Source organism: Procambarus clarkii, chromosome 78 (assembly GCF_040958095.1).
Source record: "Procambarus clarkii isolate CNS0578487 chromosome 78, FALCON_Pclarkii_2.0, whole genome shotgun sequence".
In the NCBI taxonomy this organism is placed as follows: domain Eukaryota; kingdom Metazoa; phylum Arthropoda; class Malacostraca; order Decapoda; family Cambaridae; genus Procambarus; species Procambarus clarkii.
Genome location: NC_091227.1, coordinates 12555024 through 12574780, shown reverse-complemented (window position 1 = coordinate 12574780; position 19757 = coordinate 12555024). Strand labels below are relative to the sequence as shown.

Below are 19757 nucleotides of genomic sequence, written 5' to 3'. Positions count from 1 at the left end.
GAGGCAGAAAGACATTTTGAAAAGGGATAGCAGATAAATGTAAAACAGAACCAGGCCTATTCTACAAATTCATAAACAACAAATTGCAAGGTAAAGGATAATATCCAGAGGTTGAAAATGGGAAACAGATTCACGGAAAATGATAAGGAAATGTGTGAAACATTAAATGAAAAGTTCCAAAGTGTGTTTGTACAAAATTAAATCTTCAGAGAACCAGACACAATAAGAATTCCAGAGAACAACATAGAGCACATAGAGGTGTCTACAGACGAAGTGGAAAATATGCTCAAGGAGCTAAGTAAGAACAAAGCAGTTTGTCCAGATTGAGTTTCACCATGGGTTCTGAGAGAATGTGCACCTGAGCTCAGCATTCCACTTCACCTGATTTTTCAGACATCCCTGTGTACAGGAGTTGTAGCATATGCATGGAAAAAGGCTAACATAGTTCCAATCTACAAAAGTGGCAGCAGGGAAGACCCCTCAATAGACCCGTATCGTTGACAAATGTAATCGTCAAAATATTGGAAAAAATAATAAAAACTAAATGGGTAGAACACCTGGAGAGAAATGATATAATATCAGACAGACAGTATGGTTTTCCATCTGGAAGATCCTGTGTATCGAATTTACTCAGTTTCTATGATCGAACCAGAGAGATGTTACAGGAAAGAGATGGTTGGATTGACTGCATTTATCTGGACCTAAAAAAGGCTTTCGACAGAGTTCCACATAAGAGGTTGTTCTGGAAATTGGAAAATATTGGAGGGGTGACAGGTAAGCTTCTAACATGTATGACAAATTTTCTGACTGATAGAAAAATGAGGGCAGTAATCAGAGGCAATGTATCGGAATGGAGAAATGTCACAAGTGGAGTACCACAGGGTTCAGTTCTTGCACCAGTGATGTTCATTGTCTACATAAATGATCTACCAGATGGAATACAGAATTATATGAACATGTTTGCTAAGATAATAGAAAGGATAAGAAACTTAGATGATTGTGATGCCCTTCAAGCAGACCTGGAATAGACCATATAAGTATATGGAGCACCACTTGGCAAATGGAATTTAATGTGAATAAATGCCATGTTATGGAATATGGATTAGGAGAACATAGACCCCACACAACCTATAAATTATGTGAGAAATCTTTAAAAAATTCTGATAAAGAAAGAGATCTAGGGGTGGTTCTAGATAGAAAACTATCACCTGAGGACCACATAAAGAACGTTGTGCGAGGAGCCTATGCTACACTTTCTAACTTCAGAATTGCTTTTAAATACATGCATGGTGAAATACCAAATAAATTGTTTAGGACTTTTGTTAGACCAAAGCTAGAATATGCAGCGGTTGTGTGGTGCCCATATCTTAAGGTGCCCATATCTTAAGGTGCCCATATGCACCATGTGTGGTGCCCATATCTTAAGGTGCCCATATCTTAAGGTGCCCATATGCACCATGTGTGGTGCCCATATCTTAAGAAGCACATCAACAAACTGGAAAAGGTGCAAAGACATGCTACTAAGTGGCTCGCAGAACTGAAGGGCAAGAGCTACGAGGAGAGGTTAGAGGCATTAAATATGCCAAAACTAGAAGACAGAAGAAAAAGAGGTGATATGATCACTACATACAAAATAGTAACAGGAATTGATAAAATCGATAGGGAAGATTTCCTGAGACCTGGAACTTTAAGAACAAGAGGTCATAGATTTAAACTAGCTAAACACAGATGCCGAAGAAATATAAGAAAATTCACTTTCGCAAACAGAGTCGTAGACGGTTGGAACAAGTTAGGTGAGAAGGTGGTGGAGGCCAAGACCGTCAGTAGTTTCAAAGCGTTATATGACAAAGAGTGCTGGGAAGACGGGACACCACGAGCGTAGCTCTCATCCTGTAACTACACTTAGGTAATTACACTTAGCTAATTACACACACATACACAGAAGTTTTGCTTGTGGAATGATTGGAGTTAAGACTGGTAGTTGATGAAGTTCGAGACCTGAGGGGAGGTGCCGGTACATTCAGATTAGGGATTAGAGAATTCTGAGAAGGATTAAGACAGAGGAGGACAGCTTGAGGCTTCAAGAAGACCTGGACAATCTGCAGGAATGGTCGAACAAATGGTGGTTAGAGTTTAACCCAAGCAAATGTAATGTAATGAAGAAAGGTGTAGGGAACAGGAGACCAGATACAAGGTATCATTTGGGAGATGAAATCCTGCAAGAGTCAGAGAGAGAGAAAGACCTAGGGGTTCATATCACGCCAGACCTGTCCCCTGAATCTCATATCAGGAGGATAACATCAGCGGCATATGCCAGGTTGGCTAACATAAGAACGGCCTTTAGAAACTTGTGTAAGGAATTTTTCAGAACATTATATACCACATATGTCAGACACACACACACACACACACACACACACACACACACACACACACACACACACACACACACACACACACACACACACACACACACACACACACACACACGTACGTACGTACGTGTGTGTGTGTGGCCGCAATCCTGAAGTATGCGGCCCAAGCATGGAGCCCGTACCTTGTCAAAGACAAGACGAAGCTGGAAAAAGTTCAGAGGTATGCCACTAGACTAGTCCCAGAACTAAGAGGACTGAATTACGAGGAAAGGCTGCTGGAAATGCACCTCACGACGCTGGAAGACAGAAGAGTAAGCAGAGACATGATCACTAGCTTCAAAATTCTCAGGGGAATTGACAGGGGTAGATATGGATAAACTGTTTAACATGAGTGGTACGAGAACAAGGGGACATAGGTGGAAACTGAGTACCCAAATGAGCCACAGGGACGTTAGAAAGAACTTTTTCAGTGTCAGAGTAGTTAACAGGTGAAATGCATTTGGCAGTGATGTGGTGGAGGCTGACTCCATACACAGTTTCAAATGTAGATATGATAGAGCCCAGTAGGCTCAGGAATCTGTACAACAGTTGATTGACGGTTGAGAGGCAGGACCAAAGAACCAGAGCTTAACACCTGCAAGTACAAATAGGTGAGTACAAATAGGTGAGAGGGGAGTGAGAAACCCTCCACAAGCAGTTCAACAGCCCCAGTGAGAGGAGCACCACTGCCACCTCCCACCCAATAGAAGTCCTGCCTGCCCCAACCCCTGCCAGCCCTCACTGAGTGGCCACCTAAGGCACCCTCCCCCACTCTCCCCAGGACCTCCTTTCTTTCCCACCTCCCCAAGCCCCCCTCCTCCTCCCAACCCCCTCCCAAGCCCCCAACCCCCTTCTACCCCACCGCCCCTAGCCCTCCCTTCTCCCCCAGGCCCTCCCTTCTCCCCCCAAGCCCTCCCTTCTCCCCCCAAGCCCTCCCTCCTTCACCACTCTCCCCATACCAGATCCTCCCAGCTCCCTTACACTCCCAGATACTCCAGGTCCCCCCATCCTAAGCCCTTCAAGCCCGGACCTTCCCTGTTTCCCTACTTCAGGAGAATCAACAGAAACCTAGGAAGGACAGAAGAGAATCAGTTTCATGGTGATGTACTCGAATATAGATGAGATTACAAGCAAGGCAAGTGAACTAAGGAAAAGAGCATAAGAGGTGAACCCGGATGTAATTGGACTCACAGAAACAAAACTCTCAGGAATCATAACAAATGTGGTGTTTCCCAGGCCTACACAGTAATAAGGAAAGAGAGAGGGAAGAAAGAGGGGAAGGTGGAGTGGCCCTACAAATGAGAAAGGAATGGAGATTTAAGGAGATGGTTATCCCGGGCTGTGAAGGGTTTAGAGACTACATAACAGGCACCATGACAATGGGAGGGCCAAGAGTAGTGGTAGCAGTGATATACATGTATAACCCTCAACCAAACGATAGAAGACTCAGGCAAGAGTATGATAACAACAACATGGCAGTTAACACTATAATTGAGAGGGCAGCTGCTGCTTCCTGTAGAAACAGATCCCACCTGCTCCTCATGGGGGACTTCAATTATGGAAAGATAGACTGGTAGAACAAGGAACTGCATAGAGGTGAGGATACACGGAGAGCTAAACTATTGGAGGTGGTGACAAGAAACTTCTTAAGCCAGCATGTCAGAAAACCCACAAGAATGAGAGGCAACGATGAACCAGCGAGACTCGATATAGTCTTCACCCTGAACGACTCCGACATAAGGGAAATCGGTTTCGAGGCCTCAGTAGGAATGAGTGATCACAGTGTACTGACGTTTGAGTATCTCGTCGAAGAAAAGTGAAATATCTGAAGGAAGGGAACTGAAAACAAAGGGCTGGCATTCCGAAAGGGAAACTATGAGGAGATCAGAAAATTCCTAACAGATATAACAAGGAAAACAGAGCTCGGAAAAAATACGGCCCAAGTCATGATGGACTACATCACGCAAAAGTGTAAGGAGGCAGCAGACAAGTTTGTCCCAGTCCAAAAACAAAAAACGAAATGCAGATGAGAAACCTATGGTTTAATCAGATATGTAAGCTAGCAAAGCAACTAAGTAAAAGGGCGTCGAGAAACTATAGAAATAACAGGACACTTGAGAGTAGAGAAAGATACCAAAGGGGCAGGAATGAATCCATCAGGGCCAGAAAAGAGGCAGAAGGTCAATAAGAAAATGATATAGCAAGCAAGGCAAAGACGCAACCTAAATTAAACGAAAAGTTCCTAAGTGTGTTTGTATAAAATGAAATCATCATGGAAGAAGACACAATAAGAATTCCAGAGAACAACATAAAGCACATAGAGGTGTCTAGAGACGAAGTGGAAAAAATGCTCAAGGAGCTAAGAACAAAGCTGTTGGTCCAGATGAAGTTTCACCATGGGTTCTGAGAGAATGTGCACCTGAGCTCAGCATTCCACTTCTACTGATTTTTCAGGCATCCCTGTGTACAGGAGTTGTAGCTGATGTGTGAAAACAGGGTAACATAGTTCTAATCTATAAAAGTGGCAGCAGGGAAGACCCCCATCAATTATACACCTGTATCATTGACAAGTGTAATAGTCAAAATATTGGAAAAAATAATTAAAACTAAATGGGTAGAACACCTTGAGAAAAACGATATAATATCAGACAGGCAGTATGGTTTTCGATCTGGAAGATCCTGTGTAACGAATTTACTCAGTTTCTATGATCTAGCCACAAAGATGTTACAGGAAAGAGATGGTTGGATTGACTGCATCTATCTAGACCTGAAAAAGGCTTCTAACAGAATTCCACATAAGAGGTTGTTTTGGAAACTGGAACATATTGGAGGGGTGACAGGTAAGCTTCTAACATGGATGAAAAATTTCCTAACTCATAGAAAATTGAGGGCTGTAATCAGAGGCAATGTATCAGATTGGAGGAATGTCACAAGTGGAGCACCACAGCTAGATGTACTAGCTAGCTGATAGAGAGAAAAAGAGCAGTAGTATTAGCAGGCATTTAGAAGCAAACAGGGACCAGCCCAGCAGAGTGGAGAGACAAGGACAAAAACGCAGTTACCGAGATCCTTAAAGAGGTAAAGATGGAGAGGGCTGACCAGAATATCGAAAAGGTTTTCAGGCTTGGACAGTTCAACAAGGACAGAGACCAATTGATAAAGGTGGTATTCATGAGCAAGAATACAAAAGAGGACGTGTTAGCCAGGAAGACCGAACTAGCAAATGTACTGAAGTTCAAAAAGTATTCCTGCAGAGGGATATGACAAGGGACAAGAGAATGAGGGCAGCAGACGTGAGAAGAGAGCGCAGGGAGAAAGAAAGAAATCAGGGATCAACAAACCTGAAACTTACAATCCAAGAGGGGGAGTGAGGAACCCTCCACAAGCAGTTCAACAGCCACAGGGAGAGGAGCACCACCCCCACCTTCCACCCAATAGACATCCTACCTGCCCCAACCCCTGCCAGGCCTCCATTATGTGCCCACCTAGGGCACCCTCCCCAGGGCCTCCCTTCACCCCCCACCCTCCCAAACTCTCCCTTCTCCCCCACCCCCAAGCCCCTCCGTTCTCCCCACCCCTCAAAGCCCTCCATTCTCCCCCACCCTCCTAATCCCTCCCTTCTCCCTCTCTACCCTCCCGGGTAAGGAAGTTGATGAAGGGTAGGGATGTTGGTGAAAGGTAGGGAAGGTGGTGAATGGTAGGGAATGTGGTGAAAGTTGGGAAGGTGGTGAAGGGAAGGGAAGGTGGTGAAAGGTAGGCAAGGTGGTGAAGGGTAGGGAAGGTGGTGAAGGGTAGGGAAGGGGTGAAGGGTAGGGAAGGTGGTGAAGGGTAGGGAAGGTGGTGAATGGTAGGAATGTGGTGAAAGGTAGGGAAGGTGGTGAAGGGCAGGGAAAGTGGTGAAAGGTGGTGAAGGGCAGTGAAGGTGGTGAAAGGTAGGGATGTTGGTGAAAGGTAGGGAAGGTGGTGAAGGGTAGGGAAGGTGGTGAAAGGTAGGGATGTTGGTGAAAGGTAGGGAAGGTGGTGAAAGGTAGGGAAGGTGGTGAAGGGTTGGGAAGGTGATGAAGGGTAGGGAAGATGGTGAAGGGCAGGGAAGGTGGTGAAGGGCAGGGAAGGTGGTGAAGGGCAGGGAAGGTGATGAAGGGTAGGGAAGGTGGTGAAGGGTAGGGAAGGTGGTGAAGGGCAGGGAAGGTGGTGAAGGGCAGGGAAGGTGGTGAAGGGCAGGGAAGGTGATGAAGGGCAGGGAAGGTGATGAAGGGTAGGGAAGGTGGTGACTGCCAGTAACCCAAGACCCAAGCAGCAGTGCCTCTTTGTGTGCAATAAAGCAAATATAATACCTGAAGGTTTATAAATAGTAGAAACAGCAATACATGCACGAACATCATCCATGATGAGGCCATGGGTGTGAGGCCTTGATGGGGCCTTGATGGGGCCTTGATGGGGCCTTGATGGGGCCTTGATGGGGCCTTGACGGGACCTTGATGGGGGCCTTGATGGGGCCTTGATTGTGTCTTGATGGAGCCTTGACTGTGTCTTGATGGAGCCTTGACGGGGCCTTGACGGGACCTTGATGGGGCCTTGACGGGACCTTGATGTGGCCTTGACGGGGCCTTGACGGGACCTTGACGGGGCCTTGATGGGGCCTTGATGGAGCCTTGATGGGGCCCCACTTGAACCATAGCGTCCAATTCTGGTCAATGCCTAACAAAGTGGAGACAGGTTGTGAAGACCCACCACAGAATCACAAGTGTGACTGCTGATGTTGGGACCTCCCATACTAGGAGAGGCAGGGTCTACATGACTGCTGATGTTGGGACCTCCCATACTAGGAGAGGCAGGGTCTACATGTCCTCAAGAACCACATGGCGAAAGAAAACATTAATATGTCTTTTAATGGATATGTGTATTATCAGGGATGATATGAGCACGAACTTAATGCTCTCAGACCAAGTCAGAACCAAGTTAGCTGAAGATGTTCAGAGTCAGGAAGGATTCTCAACGGGATGAGAGAATAGTTGGCAAGAACAGGTTGCCAGCCAGCATTAGTGAGACCAATGGTATAACTAGCTCCTAAACCAGGCACTATGAGCTGTATACGTTTTTACGTAGCTGTATATGTTTTTATTAAGGTGTGTCGGCCGTCTATCACTCCATCAAAGGAGGACGTAATGTATGGGGGGTTTGATAGAGTGAAGGGTTGGATCTGGAAGGGCATTAAATTGTACTTTTTCACTGTATAGAACTTTAATACTGAATTGCTTGCGATTTAAAAATCATAAGTTATAGATATAATTTTTGATACGTTGGTTACTCAGGCGTCAGCCCTGGGAGGTGTGGAGGAGGAAGAGGAAGCTGTGGCGGTGAACAATCCTTTCGCCTTTGGCTCGGGCGACCTGCTGGGCTCCGGGGACGCCGCCGTCCTCGGCGACGCTGACGGAGACGAACTCGGCTCTGGCAACTTTACCTTAGGTGATGACGATGACGACGACGAAGATGAGGAGGAGGTTAGTGTTGTACTCTATGTTAGTAGTTAGTGCTCAAAGGTTTGGCTCAATACTGACAATCCTTAAGCTTTAACTTAATCCAAATATTTACACTGTGTAAATGTCATTTGATATAAATTACCACAAATACAAGGTATTTATAGACAGCTTGATTACTGTTGCTAAATTCATATTCATCTATCTGAAGCAGTTTCTTTAATAAAATGTTTGACTAATCTGCCCACATGTAAACAAAGATTCACAAGCTTTGAGAAGACAATTAGGACTACATTTATTGAGATATTAAATTTATTCTGCAGCATTATTATAGATAAGATTTTTTAGGTAAAGTAGTTACATTAAAAATACAGACCTAAATTTACCTATAAACATTTTATAATTTATAAGTAGTGAAATGTCTGCATTGAAAATTATCTGATTTTGCCATGTCTATATTGCTTGTTGCTGGCCAATCAAAATTAAGGAGACGCAAAATGTCATATTGTTTGTGTTTTTATATTGGTATCATTCAGGTTAATCTGTGTTTGCTTCACTGTGTTGGTTGACTAAACTACTAAACTACCCTTTTCAATGGCTCCATTCCAGTGACTGTCTAAGCTAATGTAAAGGCAAGTTTGTATTATTTATTATGAGTAAACTAACAGTTTCATACGAAATTTTTGTTCCTTGAGGTTGAGGAGTGGATCCACATGGATGACCGGTACTTCTACCTGGAACACGTCATCCGTCTCTTCTCCGTCACCCACAGCATCGTTGCTCTCTGCATGCTCCTCGCCTACTACAATCTCAAGGTGCGTATAATGCTCTCCTACTGCTATGCTCAAACATTTTCATCATGTTTGCTTTGTGAGAAAACACGTTCTTCATCGTATAAATAATTTATTGCCATGTATATAATTCTCCGCTGCATAGTAAAGTATTTAATATTTACCTGAAGGTTATACCACCATATAATGCTCGCGGAGACATCACCAAACACGAACTATAAGACAGTTCGAGTTACTCGAGAGTTACTCTCCACAGTAAATGGGACGTATACAAATGCCCACACCGAGCCATTACTTGGGCATGGGAGACCCTGGATATTTACCTCTCCAGCCCAAAATGGCCCACAGAAGGTTATTTCATCTATACACAAAGCTCTCGCCGACCGATATTTAGCCGTAAATAGACCACCAAGAGTCTCGCTGCTAATTTATAGCCAGCTCGCCCGGTCACTGTTGTAGAGGGGCCCCAGATGTTGTCACTGTTGTAGAGGGGCCCCAGATGTTGTCACTGTTGTAGAGGGGCCCCAGATGTTGTCACTGTTGTAGAGGGGCCCCAGATGTTGTCACTGTTGTAGAGGGGCCCCAGATGTTGTCACTGTTGTAGAGGGGCCCCAGATGTTGCCACTGTTGTAGAGGGGCCCAGATGTTGTCACTGTTACCAGGCCACTGTTGTAGAGGGGCCCAGATGTTGTCACTGTTGTAGAGGGGCCCCAGATGTTGTCACTGTTGTAGAGGGGCCCCAGATGTTGTCACTGTTACCAGGCCACTGTTGTAGAGGGGCCCAGATGTTGTCACTGTTGTAGAGGGGCCCCAGATGTTGTCACTGTTGTAGAGGGGCCCCAGATGTTGTCACTGTTGCAGAGGGGCCCAGATGTTGTCACTGTTACCAGGCCACTGTTGTAGAGGGGCCCAGATGTTGTCACTGTTGTAGAGGGGCCCCAGATGTTGTCACTGTTGTAGAGGGGCCCCAGATGTTGTCACTGTTACCAGGCCACTGTTGTAGAGGGGCCCAGATGTTGTCACTGTTGTAGAGGGGCCCAGAAGTTGTCACTGTTGTAGAGGGGCCCCAGATGTTGTCACTGTTACCAGGCCACTGTTGTAGAGGGGCCCAGATGTCACTGTTACCAGGCCACTGTTGTAGAGGGGCCCAGATGTTGTCACTGTTACCAGGCCACTGTTGTAGAGGGGCCCCAGATGTTGTCACTGTTGTAGAGGGGCCCAGATGTTGTCACTGTTGTAGAGGGGCCCCAGATGTTGTCACTGTTGTAGAGGGGCCCAGATGTTGTCACTGTTGTAGAGGGGCCCCAGATGTTGTCACAGTGTTACCAGATCACTGTTGTAGAGGGGCCCAGATGTTGTCACTGTGTTACCAGGTCACTGTTGTAGAGGAGCCCCAGATGTTGTCACAGTGTTACCAGGTCACTGTTGTAGAGGGGCCCCAGATGTTGTCACAGTGTTACCAGGTCACTGTTGTAGAGGGGCCCCAGATGTTGTCACAGTGTTACCAGATCATTGGTGTAGAGGAGCCCCAGATGTTGTCACTGTGTTACCGAGCCACTGTTGTAGAGGGGCCCCCAGAGGCTGTCACACAGTGTTACCAGGCCACTGTTGTAGAGGGGCCCCAGATGTTGTCACTGTGTTACCAGGTCACTGTTGTAGAGGGGCCCCAGATGTTGTCACTGTGTTACCGAGCCACTGTTGTAGAGGGGCCCCAGAGGCTGTCACACAGTGTTACCAGGCCACTGTTGTAGAGGGGCCCCAGATGTTGTCACTGTGTTACCGAGCCACTGTTGTAGAGGGGCCCCAGAGGCTGTCACACAGTGTTACCAGGTCACTGTTGTAGAAGGGCCCCAGATGTTGTCACTGTGTTACCAGGTCACTGTTGTAGAGGGGCCCCAGATGTTGTCACAGTGTTACCAGGTCACTGTTGTAGAGGAGCCCCAGATGTTATCACACTGTGTTACCAGGTCACTGTTGTAGAGGGGCCCCAGATGTTGTCACAGTGTTACCAGGTCACTGTTGTAGAGGAGCCCCAGATGTTATCACACTGTGTTACCAGGTCACTGTTGTAGAGGAGCCCCAGATGTTGTGACTGTGTTACCAGGCCACTGTTGTAGAGGGGCCCCAGATGTTGTGACTGTGTTACCAGACCACTGTTGTAGAGGGGCCCCAGATGTTGTCACAGTGTTACCGGGCCACTGTTGTAGAGGAGCCCCAGATGTTGTCACACTGTGTTACCAGGTCACTGTTGTAGAGGAGCCCCAGATGTTGTGACTGTGTTACCAGGCCACTGTTGTAGAGGGGCCCCAGATGTTGTGACTGTGTTACCAGACCACTGTTGTAGAGGGGCCCCAAATGTTGTCACAGTGTTACCAGGTCACTGTTGTAGAGGGGCCCCAGATGTTGTCACTGTGTTACCGGGCCACTGTTGTAGAGGGGCCCCAGATGTTGTCACAGTGTTACCGGGCCACTGTTGTAGAGGAGCCCCAGATGTTATCACTGTGTTACCCGAGTACAGTGTGTTACTCCTCACCCACACTACCTCCTCCAGGCTTAACACCCCCATCTTGGAAGACATTGCATGTTACATAGCCTTTGAGTAATTCTGTAATTTTTGCCAGTCGGTGTTTCAGAGTTATCTTGACTTGTGCGGCTCATTCCTCTGCTGTGGTCGCTCTCCTCCTAAGGTGGTCACTTGCTGTGGCAGGTCTGTGGGTTTTGTCCCTCGCTAAAACATTAGTCGTTGGCGTACAAGCTCTTGTACGGTAGTTCTCACCATGTGAGGAATTACCTAATATGTTGATTATCCTTACGTCTCTCTCGTGAGATAGTCTTTTATGTTATATGCGTTATCTTAATTTTGTTATGGTCATGGACTGACGTGCCGCTTCTGTTGTTAGTGGTTGAGGAGTGTTGGGTCAGTCATGGTGAGAACACGAGTCTTGTGACCACGGTTCTTCTCCAGTCAGCTATCTCCAGACGTAAACTATACATGGCCTTGAAATACACACCTGCCTCACTGACTTCTCTACTTTGCAAAATATTGAGGGAAAGAGTCAGCCATTATAGTGAACCACCTGAAGATGATTAACATTGTTTATGAGAGACACGATAAGAGACATAAACAGAAAGTAGGTTTTGAAACCAGATTGAGTTCTTCAAAAAATGTTGACAAAGATTCAACAAGAGAGAACCTTTCATAAATTTACTACAAAAGCCTAATACATAAAGTTAGACAAGCAGGCTGGGGGGGGGGGGGTTCTTGCAGAATACTGGACTAGGATGGAAAATATCGGACAAACAGGGAACAGAGCATTGTAGTGAGAGACGAAGTCAGAATAGAGAGTAATGGCAAGCGACATTCTTCAAAACTGTGTACCTAATAATTCATAATTCATTGTGTCGGGGGACAGGCAGCCAGTGTATATAATAATTTAATAATAATTCATTATGTCGGGTGAAAGGGACAGTCCTTCCCCTGCACCTCCCCCCCCCCCCACCCACCACAAAGGCCCAATTACTGACCCCGCCCAGGATCCAACCCCACAACAAGCTGACTAACTCCTGAGTACCAACTCACTGCTAGGTGAATAGATGCATTAGGTGAAAGGAAATGTGACCAACCACTTCTGGCCCGCCCAGGGTTCGATCCCGGAATTTTGGATTGTGCGTCGAGAACGAACCCGACTGTACTTCTGCTGCGTTTAAATTATGTAAAGAAGGCTCTGGAGCAGGCGGGATGGTATGTCAATGTTTGCAAGTGATGCTAAACTCATTAAACTGGTAAGAAATGAAGTAATTATCACAATAAGCCGGGAGACTATGTAGCACCATTGGTAAGAAGTGAAGGAAGACTGTAGGAAGACTCCGGGCAGGCTTGAGGGAGGCAGTACAGGTGTTTGGTCCCTAAACATGTAATGAGGGTCGAGAGAGGAGACCAGAAGAGCAACAGAATAACAGGAAAGCAGTTGCAGAAATATACAAAAGGAAAAATCACATCGAGAGGATATAAGACAAGCTGAAGCGTACTTTAATAGGATACAATCAACTGCATGTGCAAAACCTGCACAGAAACAATGTCGTTCATGAACCTGACTAAGAAATCCTTCAGAATATTATATGCGGCCGGTATCAACCCTCTTCCAGCGTATGATGCTCCATCATAAATAACAAAATTATAGTTACAATGGTGCAAACATTTACTTGAACTAAAATGAATTACATTGAAGCGAAATGGCAGTATGATTAGAACGTTTACGATAATGACGGAAACAAACAATGTGGATACAATCAGTCTTTTTCCCGGTCATTGTGCCAGGGCCGCGTACCGGGCCGAGTGCTCGGGCTGCATACCTGGGCCATGTGCCTGGGCCGTGTGCTCGGGTAGTGTTCCCGGGTCGTAGGTCCTGTCGTTGTGGGCTGGGCTGGCAGCCGATCTCCAGGCTGTCTCCACCGACTGCTTCTAAGCTGTGATCCACAGATGGCTGTGCACACTAGAGCAATGTCTGTATCTGTAGTGTTAAACACCTGTGTTTAAAATGACCTTTGCTACGACCTAATAGCCTCTGTGCCGCGCCTGACGACCGCCATCCCGCCGCAGATACCGCTGGTGATATTCAAGCGCGAGAAGGACGTGGCTAGGCGCCTGGAGTTCGACGGGATATATGTCGCTGAGCAGCCCGAGGACGACGACATCAAGGCCCACTGGGACAAGCTGGTCATCTCTGCCAAGTACGTCCTCGCTGGCCACTCATGCTTGGCTTTACCTCTTGTACATACTATACTCCATACACAATTATCATGTGAAACAATGTTATATATAACTTAGAAGTTATAAGTTATACCATGCTATAGTACAACAGTACTGAATTAGTTATACCATGCTGTAGTACAACAGTACTGTACTAGTTATGACATATAGGACAACAGTACTATATTAGTTATACCACGTTGTAGTACAACAGTACTGTATTATTTATGCCATGCTGTAGTAAAGTAGAACAGAACTGTATAAGTTACACCATGCTGTAGTAAAGTAGAACAGAACTGTATAAGTTACACCATGCTGTAGTACAAGAATACTGTATTATGCCATACTGTAGTAAAGTAGAACTGCTGTATTAGCTATGCAATGCTGTAGTTAAATGAGTGTTGTGTTGGATACGGCAACCACAATATTAACACACATAATTCCAAAGTTGACTCTTGCCTACAGGAGTTTCCCCAACAATTACTGGGACAAGTTCGTGAAGAAGAAGGTGCGACAAAAGTACAGTGAAACCTACGACTTCGATGCCATCTCCAACCTGCTGGGAATGGAGACCACCATGAGCTTCAAGCAGGAGGAGGCTTCCACTGGCATTATTGGATAGTGAGTAAAGGCTCACTCTTCTCTCAATTGCTTCCTGTATTTTCTCTATCCCCAGGGTGGGTAGCCTCTTCCTTCCTACCCTCTCCTGGAAAGGGCCTAGCCTTCTCCATATACAGTACACATGACTGTCTCTCACTGTGGCTCCCGCACGAGCCCTCTCCCTGGTCTTCTTGCTAGCTCTTACCTTCTCTCTCTTCGCCCTGGTTCTCTCCCTTGCTGTTATGCTATTTTTCCCCAAGGCCTTTTCTCTGCCTATTCCCTTACCTTTGCCACTGTCTTCTTGCTGGTATTCTCTCTTGTCGTCTCCCTAGTCTTGATAGATCTGCTTCCCTTAACGTTATGTAGTAATTTGCTTTTGTATTTGCCTGGTCTTCTGGTCTGGCTATCCTCTTATGCGTCTTCCCTGCTCTCTGCCTGGCGGCGTCCCCTGCCTTCTGCCTGCATGCTTCCTTGCCTGGCGGCGTCCCCTTGACCCGCCCACCTGTCTTCAACATTGTGCACGCATTCTCTTGCTTGCTCTTTCACCTTCCTACTCTCTCTAGCCATGCCATTTGCCTTCAGTGGAAACCATTTACATATCTTTCTGGCTTTGACACTTACTCTCCTATGTCCATCTCGCTAGTCTCTCCTGACCCCTAGAATTTGATGTTTAACTGCGTATCGTATTTGCACTACACCTGGCCCCTCGCACTATACTCACTCTGTCTGTCATAGTATATTGTCGCACCCCTGTCACTTAGTATATTCCTGGCTCTCTTATCAGCTTTATTCTGAGTCCCTCATCGGCTGCATTCTTAGCATTCTCATCTGACCGCTCTGTAACTTTCTCATCTCTTGTATACCTGGACCTCTCATCTGTGTTATTCTTCACCACCTTACCTGGTGCACTTCTGGCTCGCTGACCTGACGTCACTACAGCATGTTCTGTTGTTCTCTAGGCCTGCTGTATCCATGACCTCTCACCTGACTCCTATGGTCCTCTCACCAGTCCATTTTTGAGTCATCTTGTCTGCTGTTCCCTATCTTCTCGCAGGTTTTTCCTATACTCTCTACATTTATTTTTATTTTTTTTCCTCTCATCCGTCTTTTCCCCCCTAACCTTCTCACTTGCTCTCTTGTTTGTCTCAATTCTAGCCATATTCCAGGTCATTTTTATTGCCTTATCACGGGCCCTTTCTTCTTCTCTATCTTTGGCACTATTGTCTGCCCTCTTCCAACACTTTGGCACTATTGTCTGCCCTCTTCCTACACTCTGGCACTATTGTCTGCCCTCTTCCGACACTCTGGCACTATTGTCTGCCCTCTTCCGACACTCTGGCACTATTGTCTGCCCTCTTTCTACACTGGCACTATTGTCTGCCCTCTTCCTACACTGGCACTATTGTCTGCCCTCTTCCTGCTCTCTGGCACTATTGTCTGCTCTCTTCCTGCTCTCTGGCACTATTGTCTGCCCTCTTCCTGCACTCTGGCACTATTGTCTGCTCTCTTCCTACACTGGCACTATTGTCTGCTCTCTTCCTACACTGGCACTATTGTCTGCCCTCTTCCTGCTCTCTGGCACTATTGTCTGCCCTCTTCCTACACTGGCACTATTGTCTGCCCTCTTCCGACACTCTGGCACTATTGTCTGCCCTCTTCCTATACTGGCACTATTGTCTGCCCTCTTCCTGCACTCTGGCACTATTGTCTGCCCTCTTCCTACACTCTGGCACTATTGTCTGCCCTCTTCCTACACTGGCACTATTGTCTGCCCTCTTCCTGCACTCTGGCACTATTGTCTGCCCTCTTCCTACACTCTGGCACTATTGTCTGCCCTCTTCCGACACTCTGGCACTATTGTCTGCCCTCTTCCGACACTGGCACTATTGTCTGCCCTCTTCCTGCTCTCTAGCACTATTGTCTGCTCTCTTCCTACACTCTGGCACTATTGTCTGCTCTCTTCCTACACTCTGGCACTATTGTCTGCCCTCTTCCTACACTCTGGCACTATTGTCTGCCCTCTTCCTACACTCTGGCACTATTGTCTGCTCTCTTCCTACACTCTGGCACTATTGTCTGCCCTCTTCCTACACTCTGGCACTATTGTCTGCCCTCTTCCTACACTCTGGCACTATTGTCTGCCCTCTTCCTACACTCTGGCACTATTGTCTGCCCTCTTCCTACACTGGCTCGATTGTCTGCCCTCTTCCTACACTGGCTCGATTGTCTGCCCTCTTCCTACACTGGCTCGATTGTCTGCCCTCTTCCTACACTGGCTCGATTGTCTGCCCTCTTCCTACACTGGCTCGATTGTCTGCCCTCTTCCTACACTATGGCACTATTGTCTGCCCTCTTCTTTCCCCCTCCACGGTATTTTTTCAAGCCAAACCCCAGTGTTCTTGCCCTCTCATTGCCTGATGCTCATTTATGCCCTGTCTCAATCCTTTCACGCTGAATCACTGGCCCTCTCGTCTTCTCAGTTCCTATCCCTCTTGCCTATTCTTCCCCTGGACCTCTCACCTACCTTGTTGCTGACTCTCTCACCAACACAGTTTCCAATCCTCTTGCGTCTCCATTTGTGTTCTTCTATACGATGTCTCTGTTCTGCTGCCTTTCCCACTCCCCTCGTCTTTCGTCAACCCTTTTCCAAGCCTATCCCATGGACAGTCCCTGGTTCTCTCGCAAGTTATATAGTAGACCCAAATAGTATGGGTCTCTCGATACGTCTTTTGCTCTTGCTTGTGTTTTCTTAATTCATTTGCTTTCTTAATTTCTGGTGCTATTGAGTGCCCTAACCTTTGTGCTTGCACGTGCCTGAGTCCGTCGCGCATACTCTTAGTGGCACTCTTAGTGGCACTTGAGCGTGACACTTGAGCGTGGGTGCTGGTGAGCTACTGTGGGTCTTACATAACGAGTGCTTCATTACAGTCAAACCTTAAATTTTATATATTTTACATTTGAATTTATTATTTATTTATTTATTTAAATAAAATGTATATGATAATAATTCAATATTTTAAGTGTATTAATATGTATATTTTTAACACTGAGTTTGTACGGCGGTGTTGCAGCATGACGTCAGTGGACTGGAGGTACCAGGTGTGGAAGGCTGGAGTCACCATCACTGATAATGTATGTATTGCTTACTCTCACACACACACACACACACATATATATATATATATATATATATATATATATATATATATATATATATATATATATATATATATATATATATATATATATATATGTGTGTGTGTGTGTGACTATATATATTTTTTGTGTAATGACATTTTCAAATAAAGTTAGATAAATATACACACATACCAAAAGAATAGGGAGTGGTAGGAGAAAATATCAAAGTGTTCAGTGAGGATCCACAAGGTCTTCTCTGAGTACTCTTTATTTTCTTCTCCGAGGCTATGGGTCCCTACACTTGCACCAGAGGTGGTACCCGTTCTAGGTTAATAAAAAAAAAAAAATATATATATATATATATATATATATATATATATATATATATATATATATATATATATATATATATATATATATATATATATGTCGTACCTAGTAGCCAGAACGCACTTCTCAGCCTACAATTCAGGGCCCGATTTGCCTAATTAGCCAAGTTTTCCTGAATTAATATATTTTCTCAAATTTTTTTCTTATGAAATGATAAAGCTACCCATTTCATTATGTATGAGGTCAATTTTCTTTTATTGGAGTTAAAATTAACGTAGATATATGGCCGAACCTAACCAACCCTACCTAACCTAACCTAACCTATCTTTATAGATTAGGTTAGGTTAGGTAGCCGAAAAAGTTAGGTTAGGTTAGGTTAGGTAGGTTAGGTAGTCGAAAAAAACATTAATTCATGAAAACTTGGCTTATTAGGCAAATCGGGCCTTGCATAGTAGGCTGAGAAGTGCGTTCTGGCTACTAGGTACGACATATATATATATATATATATATATATATATATATATATATATATATATATATATATATATATATATGTCGTACCTAGTAGCCAGAACGCACTTCTCAGCCTACTATGCAAGGCCCGATTTGCCTAATAAGCCAAGTTTTCATGAATTGTTTTTCGACTACCTAACCTACCTAACCTAACTTTTTCGGATACCTAACCTAACCAAACCTATAAAGATGGGTTAGGTTAGGTAGGGTTGGTTAGGTTCGGTCATATATCTATGTTAATTTTAACTCCAATAAAAAAAAATTGACCTCATACATAATGAAATGGGTAGCTATATCATTTCATAAGAAAAAAAATAGAGAAAATATATTAATTCAGGAAAACTTGGCTTATTAGGCAAATCGGGCCTTGCATAGCAGGCCGAGTACGACGTTCTGGCTACTAGGTACAACATATATATATATATATATATATATATATATATATATATATATATATATATATATATATTATAATATATATATATATATATATATATATATATATATATATATATATATATATATATATATATATATATATATATATATATATATATATATTATAATTAAATATGACCGAAAAAGTAAGATTAATAATTCTAACACGAATTTTCTCAATCTTTCTTGTATTTCTTTTCACTGTTGATGGTAACTGAAAAATCAATTCTCCAAAATTCATTTTTATTTCTAGTCTGACGCGACACTTGAATGCGTTTCGTAAAACTTATTACATTTTCAAAGACTTTAGTTTACACACACACAACTATAACTGAACAGTTTAAACAGCTTTCATTTTATACCTGCATTTGGGTGAGGTGATATGTTACAACAGTTTTGGATGAGGTGAAAACAAACTTTAAACACAAGACAGAACACAAAACAATGGGTATAATATTTTGTAAGTTAAAGGGAAGAATGGAAGTAACTGCAAAGGGCCTATTGGCCCATATTTCTTGATGCTTCTATATCGGTGCGGAGTCTTGAAGTGGGTAGAATATAGTTGTGCATTAATTGGCTGTTGATTGTTGATCCAGCAATGTAAAAGTTTTGTTCAGTAAATGTATACAGTGTGCTGAGGTCGCACTCAGTGGGCTGAGGTCGTATTTAATCGTCAGGCTGCTATCTCTGGGGAGGGTATTGCTTGACAGTATTCATGGGGTTGTCCAGCTGCTGGACACCTTCATGACCAGAAGAGTGGCTGTGTTGATGGCTTCAGGGTGCCTACTGCAAGATTCAGGGACTCTTAAAGCTCTTCTAAGATCGCTGGTTGCTTCACATTCCAGGAGATAGTGAAGTAATGGCTTTTCTGTGATTCTTTGGCAAAAGATGCATTTCTCTCTGTCGGGGTTCACCAATCTCCCAGTTACATCTATAACCTAGACGTAGTCTATATAACCGAACTGCTATTTCCCTATGGTTTCCTTTTGGGATATGTACCCTTTCTAACTTGGTGACCGGAAGATACCATATTGCAGAGGGCGAACCTAAATTTTCCATGCTTTACCAAGGCTTATATTCGCTTGGGGGTGAGGTGGTACAGGACGTGATTGAGATGAATAAGTGGATGAATGGCATAATCATATCACTCTGGATAGGCCGTTAAATGCCTATCTTCTTGCTTCTACTGTCTTTGTGTTGATTCAGGGTCTTGAAGTGGATAGAATGTACTTATGTGTTAATTGGTTGCTGATTGCTGGTCTTGACTTCTTGATCTGTTGTGTGGTCTGGTTGTGTGAGGAGATTA

General features: G+C 44.6%; 1 protein-coding gene across 1 annotated transcript in view; it reads left to right on the top strand.

The window, feature by feature from the left end:
• RyR (Ryanodine receptor) overlaps positions 1–19757 on the top strand; it is a 374701-nt gene that overhangs the window by 327715 nt on the left and 27229 nt on the right. The window contains exons 74-78 of the mRNA XM_069314342.1: positions 7727–7915; positions 8587–8706; positions 13283–13413; positions 13898–14053; positions 17104–17164. Coding sequence (XP_069170443.1) covers positions 7727–7915; positions 8587–8706; positions 13283–13413; positions 13898–14053; positions 17104–17164 — 657 coding nt within the window. The remainder of the gene's footprint in view (positions 1–7726; positions 7916–8586; positions 8707–13282; positions 13414–13897; positions 14054–17103; positions 17165–19757) is intronic.